This window comes from Buceros rhinoceros, unplaced genomic scaffold, assembly GCF_000710305.1.
Source record: "Buceros rhinoceros silvestris isolate BGI_N320 unplaced genomic scaffold, ASM71030v1 scaffold36086, whole genome shotgun sequence".
Taxonomy (NCBI): Eukaryota; Metazoa; Chordata; class Aves; order Bucerotiformes; family Bucerotidae; genus Buceros; species Buceros rhinoceros.
The window spans coordinates 13,132-19,323 of NW_010417593.1; the positions used below are offsets into that span (position 1 = coordinate 13,132).

At 57.2% G+C, this 6,192-nt stretch overlaps 1 protein-coding gene across 1 annotated transcript in view; it reads left to right on the forward strand.

The window, feature by feature from the left end:
* The window catches only part of LOC104495289 (myosin-7B-like), a gene marked incomplete at its 3' end in the record, with an annotated part of 21,827 nt that overhangs the window by 11,425 nt on the left and 4,210 nt on the right, over positions 1–6,192 (forward strand). Inside the window, exons 14-23 of the mRNA XM_010138239.1 lie at positions 350–437; positions 882–999; positions 1,614–1,737; positions 2,140–2,276; positions 2,729–2,984; positions 3,525–3,767; positions 4,037–4,213; positions 4,555–4,700; positions 5,264–5,354; positions 5,957–6,186. Of these exons, the coding sequence (XP_010136541.1) occupies positions 350–437; positions 882–999; positions 1,614–1,737; positions 2,140–2,276; positions 2,729–2,984; positions 3,525–3,767; positions 4,037–4,213; positions 4,555–4,700; positions 5,264–5,354; positions 5,957–6,186 (1,610 nt within the window). The remainder of the gene's footprint in view (positions 1–349; positions 438–881; positions 1,000–1,613; positions 1,738–2,139; positions 2,277–2,728; positions 2,985–3,524; positions 3,768–4,036; positions 4,214–4,554; positions 4,701–5,263; positions 5,355–5,956; positions 6,187–6,192) is intronic.

A 6,192-nucleotide genomic window follows, 5' to 3' on the forward strand; every position in this document is an offset into this window, starting at 1 on the left:
GTGTTCCTGGCTGCCCCACGCACCAAAACTTTACCTACAGAGACTTAGGAAGCAGCTGGCTCCTCTCTGGCACAGCAGAAGCTGCAGGTGCCATTTGGCATGTCTGCCAGCCCAGTCCCGCTGCCATTGCTCCTGCGCTGGCAGGACACCGTGGTCCTGACTGGGGTTGGGGCTGTCCTGCTGGCAGGAGAGTGCAGAGAGCAGGAAGGCGTTCCCCCTTTCTCATGAAGAGTGTGAGGGGGCTCTCATGGTCTGCTCTCTCCTGACCTGTGGGGCAAGGGCTGGAGAGACGTGGTGTAGGGTAGCAGAGTTGTCACCTCACCTCTCATCCCCTGTGTCTGCCCTACAGGAAAACCTCAACAAGCTGATGACCAACCTGCGCTCCACTCAGCCCCACTTTGTCCGCTGCATCATCCCCAACGAGACAAAGACCCCAGGTACGCATGGACTGAGCTGGCACCCTGGCAGCTCCCTGGGGTGACATCCAGTGTGGGAGCTGGCGGGGACTCTTGCACCCACCTTCTCCCCAACCCTTTTCTTGCAGTAGTTCTGCTGCCACTGAGACCTGGCCTCATCGCGGTATGGAAGCCCCGGTGACCCACACCAGTCTCCTCTACTGGGGGGAATGAGTTTTGCTGGGCTCCCACTTTGGCTGTGAATTGCTGACTGGGCACTTGTGCGTAGCACAGGCTCGATGAGCCTTTCAGGCTGGCTGCCACCATCCGAGGCCCAGGCTGCAGCACTGGTGCTCAGCACAGCTACAGGGCAGGTCACCACCCATGTCCGCAGCAACCAGCTCCAGAGTTCAGGCCCCTGCTGCAGCTCCATTTCCTCTGTCAGCTTGGGCTGAGTGTCTGCTCCATCTTTGTTCTCGCCCCCAGGAGCCATGGACTCCTTCCTGGTGCTGCACCAGCTGCGGTGTAACGGTGTCCTCGAGGGTATCCGCATCTGCCGTAAGGGCTTCCCCAACAGGATCCTCTACGCAGACTTCAAGCAGCGGTAACTCCCTCTTCTTCCTCGCCCAGCCACCCACAGGGGTGGGGTGAGGGGACAGACTGCCCTGCCTCTGACCTGCTCCCCAGCTTGTGCCGGGCTGCTCTGAACCACAGCAGTGCGCCCAGTGCATGTACAGCTGGGACAGCTCTGCTGCGGGCTCTGTGGTGCCAGACACGGCTGGTTTGGTGCCAGACGTGATGAGGGGGCTGGTGATGTTGGAGATGCCGCATGTGGGGCTGAACAGGGGAATGGTAGCAAGCTCAGGTCCTCCGATCCTGGCTCTGATTTCTCTCTGCCCTTGGGTTTCTCGCCATTCTCTGGCTGACCCCATCCACCCTGCTTGGCCTGAGCCTGAGCAGGGGTGGTGAGGCCAGTGGCCTCCTCCTGCACGGCCTTTCTTGTGTTCAGGAACTAAGATCTGGCAGGCATTGGTGCCTGCTCTGCAGAAGAGCCTACACTATTCCCTGGAGCTCTTGGCTCATACGTGGCTCCAGCCTGTGCTCCAGCAATGTGCTTCCAGGGGGAACTGGCATGACTGGGGTACAGGGATGATGACGGAGCCATCAACTCCATGCTGCGGTTCTCTTGCATGTCCGCCCTCTGCTTTGTCCCTGCAGCTACCGTATCCTGAATCCAGCAGCCATTCCAGATGACAAGTTTGTGGACAGCAGAAAGGCCACAGAGAAGCTGTTGAGCTCCCTGGAGCTGGACCACTCACAGTACAAGTTTGGTCATACCAAGGTGAGACCAGGCAGCTGGTCTTTGGGAGATAGATGCTGCCCCTCCCGTCTCTCTGCAGTCCCAGCCTGCTCTCTGCCTGGCCACAGCCACCAGTCAAAGCAGAAGGTCGCTGCTGCCTGGCCACATTCCACCCAACACAGCATCCGGGGCTTGGAGGGGATGTGTGCAGGGCGGAGAGATCTGGCACCCAGTTGTGCCTTGAGTGGGTGCACTTTCACCCAATCAGAGCAGGGGTTGTGCCTGTGCGGGGAGGACACCCAGACCTGCCCTGCATAGCCCTCACTGCTCTGCGTATCCCCGCGATGGGCCACGAGTAGCCCAGCTCTGCCTGGCAGGTTCTGCTCCCCCTGAGCCCTCGGTCCTCCCTGCTGTTGACTCCTGTTCTCCCTCTCTTGCCTGCAGGTGTTTTTCAAGGCTGGTTTGCTGGGCATGCTGGAAGAGATGCGAGATGAGCGTCTGGCCAAGATCCTGACCATGCTGCAGGCCAGAATCCGTGGGCACCTCATGCGCCTTGAGTATCAGAAGATCATCAGCAGGAGGTAGAGCTGTGGGGGGAGGCAGAGCTTTGTGAGCTTTTCTCCTTGTTCATTCTGCACCTTCCAGTGGGTTTGACCTGTGGGGCTTGCCTGTGGCTGGCAGCGGTTGGGTACGGCCCTGTCTGGAAGGGGGGGAGGCAGGATGGAGACCTGTAAGAAGGCTGACGTGGGCCGGGTAGGGAGGGTCAGTGTACCTAGGTGGAGGGAGCCTCTGCTTTCCACTGGAAGATTCAGAGTGATGGAGAAGGAGGAGACCTGACAGCCAGGCCACACCACCCCTCCCACTAGGGCCACTACTGTGTGCAGACAATGTGCCACTCATTCAGCATGCTGCCATTTGCCCTCCTGGTGGAGAGCAGAGCCATGTCCAGGCCTGCAAAAACCAGGTGACTGCTGCCGTGAGGATGGAAGGTGGGGAACGTACGGCCATGACAATGCTGTGCTTGTGTCCTCAGGGAAGCCCTCTATACCATCCAGTGGAACATCCGGGCCTTTAATGCTGTCAAGAACTGGTCCTGGATGAAGCTGTTCTTCAAGATCAAGCCTTTACTCAAGTCTGCTCAGACTGAGAAGGAAATGGCCAACCTGAAGGAGGAGTTACAGAAGCTGAAGGAAGCTCTGGAGAAGTCTGAGGCTAAGAGGAAGGAGCTGGAAGAGAAGCAGGTCTCCATGATTCAGGAGAAGAATGACCTGGCTCTCCAACTGCAGGCAGTGAGTGCTTCACCCTCCCTCTGGAATTGTCCATGGGTAGAAGAAGGAGCAGAACAGGCTAGATCCCTCCTTCAGCCTCGTGTGGTTCTGAGACCCCTCACTGGCACAATCTGGAATGCAGTAACAGGCTCGCTGCAGATCTGCAGCGACATCACAGACCTACCCTCTCAGGGCTGCCGTGGGGCTTTGTGCTCCTCTGGCTCTGGAAAGCGGGATCTCCTCACGTTGGGGTGGGAGGGATGGCAATGTTTGCTCGCCCAACTGTGGCTAATCTGTGCCCTTTCTGTGCCAGGAAGTGTCAGTCCAGTGGCTCCTTCCTCTGAAAAGGTTTAGCTGCTGTTAGCCCAGCGGCAGCAGTTAGTGTTAGTGGTTGTCCCACGGCCCTGGAAAACGGGCAGCTGTCTTTTCTGTACACCCGAGCACCTCAGGCTTGCTCTGCCCCTTCCGCAAGAGCTTCTGGGCGAGGATGGCAGGACTGAGGGCCTGCTGGAAACCTCCTGGGGCAGTGCATGAGCACTAGCTCTCCTGTGCCTGTTCCAGGAACAAGACAACCTGGCAGATGCAGAGGAACGCTGCGACCTGCTGATCAAGTCCAAGATCCAGCTGGAGGCCAAGGTGAAGGAGCTGACAGAGCGTCTGGAGGATGAGGAGGAGATGAACTCAGACCTCACTGCCAAGAAACGTAAGCTGGAGGATGAGTGTGCAGAGCTGAAGAAGGACATCGATGACTTAGAGATCACACTGGCCAAGGTGGAGAAGGAGAAGCATGCCACGGAGAACAAGGTAAGTGACCTCCTGCAGAGAGCAGCCTTGTCGTCCTGGGGCCTCAGAGCCGAAGAGAAACACCAGGGACGAACGTCAGGTGTGTGGGAGCTGAGGCAGAGTGCAAAGAGGTGTCGGGGAGGGCAAAACCCTCGGTGCCCGCAGCCCCTGCAGCAGTGCCAAGCTGCTGTTGGTCGCTGACTCCTGCCTTTCATGGGTCGGGTGCTGTATTGGCTTGTCACCCCCTCGCTCTGAGAAGCTGTGCTCAGTTTTTGACTTTACTGATCTAGGTTAAAAACCTGATTGAAGAGATGGCTTCTCTGGATGAAGTCATTGCCAAACTGACAAAAGAGAAGAAAGCACTGCAAGAGGCCCATCAGCAGGCCCTGGATGACCTGCAGGCTGAGGAGGACAAGGTCAACACGCTGACCAAAGCCAAGGTCAAACTGGAGCAGCAAGTGGATGATGTGAGTCATAGGCCAGTGGCAGTGACATGAGAAAGGTTCGAGTCACACCTCCAGAGGAGCCCAAAGGCCGTCCCTGAGTGCGATCTGGATGGTGGGATCATTATCAGATCCTCATTTAATATGGCCAGTTGATGAATAACCCCCTTGACCAACTGTCCCTGAACCAAGAGATGGTCTATACCTCATGGAGAGCAGTCCTGGGCTGAGGGGCTGGGACTGGAGACCAACTAGAAAGCTCTGGCTCTCAGGGGTGGTTGAAACTCCCACAGCAATGGATGTGGGGAAGGTTGGGGCTACAGAGGGTCCTTTCCCTCCCTATCCTGTCTGCCTTCCTTCTCCAGCTGGAAAGTTCTCTTGAACAAGAAAAGAAAGTCCGCATGGACCTGGAAAGAGCAAAGAGGAAGCTCGAAGGAGACCTGAAGCTGACACAAGAGTCTATAATGGACCTGGAGAATGACAAACAGCAGCTGGAGGAGAAACTCAAGAAGTGAGTGTGTGACTGTGCCAGGCCAGTGCCCACCTCTGAATCGAGTGGACGTGTGGCCTCTGCAGGGGCTGCTGGGAGGTGGCTTTGAGCACTGCTGGTGTGATCAGACCAGGCAAAAAGAGGGCGTGGTTTTCTTGGGAACTATGAGAGATGCTGAGGAGCTCGTCAGCTGCACAGACAACGGATCAGGGCTCCGTAGACCTTTCTCTGCACATGGGCTTGGGGAGCAGAGACGTTCCTGGCAGGATCCTAACACAGAGCTGGGACCTCAGCTATGAGAACAGACTTCGTCACTCATGTCCTGTTCTCCCTGGGGAACTGGAGAACACTGGGACTCACAGGGAAAACCTCAGAGCTGGGTGGTCTGTTTGTTTGGCCTCTCCAACTCGCCCTCAGAGCAGTCCAGGTGCTGCTTCTAACCCCTGCAGTGCCTTTCCTGTGTGGGTCTGTTTGTCCTCTGGATGTTAAAGTGCAGGGAAAAAATCTTCCTCTGGCTTCAGGAGCCAGAGGGACTTGGCAGGACAGGTTTGTCTGACCAGAGGCTCTGCCGTCTTTCTCTACAGGAAAGACTTTGAAATGAGCCAGCTGAACTCGAGGATTGAAGATGGGCAAGTGACTGAGGCCCAGCTGCAGAAGAAGATCAAGGAGCTCCAGGTATGGTGGGAAGAACTGTTCTCACAGCCCAGGAGGCCTCAATTTCCATCAGATGTAATGACCTGGGGAATCTGCATGGGCCAGTCCCTCCCCGAGCATGGGGGCATCTCCTTGGCGGAAGAGTGATGGGAAAAGCTGGCTTTGTTAGCAAAGCCCTACGCCAAAATGTGGTGACCTGAAAATTAAAGCGAGGTGAACACTAGCACCAGCATGAGGAACAGCATCTAGGATGCAGTTCTCTGTCCAGACTAGAGCCTTGAATCCGGTGCCCAGACTATGAAGATCCAAATCTACTATGTTGGGCTTCTTCCTGTTGGAGACAGGCCCCCAGACTCAGGCTGTTTGCATGGAGGTTCCCACTGAAGGGAGCAGAATCAGCCTGGATCCTGATGGCAGGGCACGGAGCAGAGCAGGAGCTCTGCAAAACATGTTACCACGGAGCACCAGGCATGGCTGCCTCCGAAAATCCCCAAACAGCCCAAGCGTTTGCTCCAGACTGGGGGCTCGTTGCTCCACAGCATCAGAGGAGACAGCTTGCTCCATTTTGGAGAGCAAAGATGCTGGAGCTTCACCAGGTTACAGCCTTACGCTGTCTCCCCCAGGCCCGCATCGAGGAGCTGGAGGAGGAGCTGGAGGCTGAGCGTGCCGCCAGAGCCAAGGTGGAGAAGCAGCGGGCAGAAGTGTCGCGGGAGCTGGAGGAGCTGAGCGAGAGGCTGGAGGAGGCCGGCGGGGCGACAGCCACGCAGCTGGAGATGAACAAGAAGCGGGAAGCAGAGTTCCTGAAGCTGCGGCGAGACCTGGAGGAGGCGACCCTGCAGCACGAGTCCACGGCGGCCGC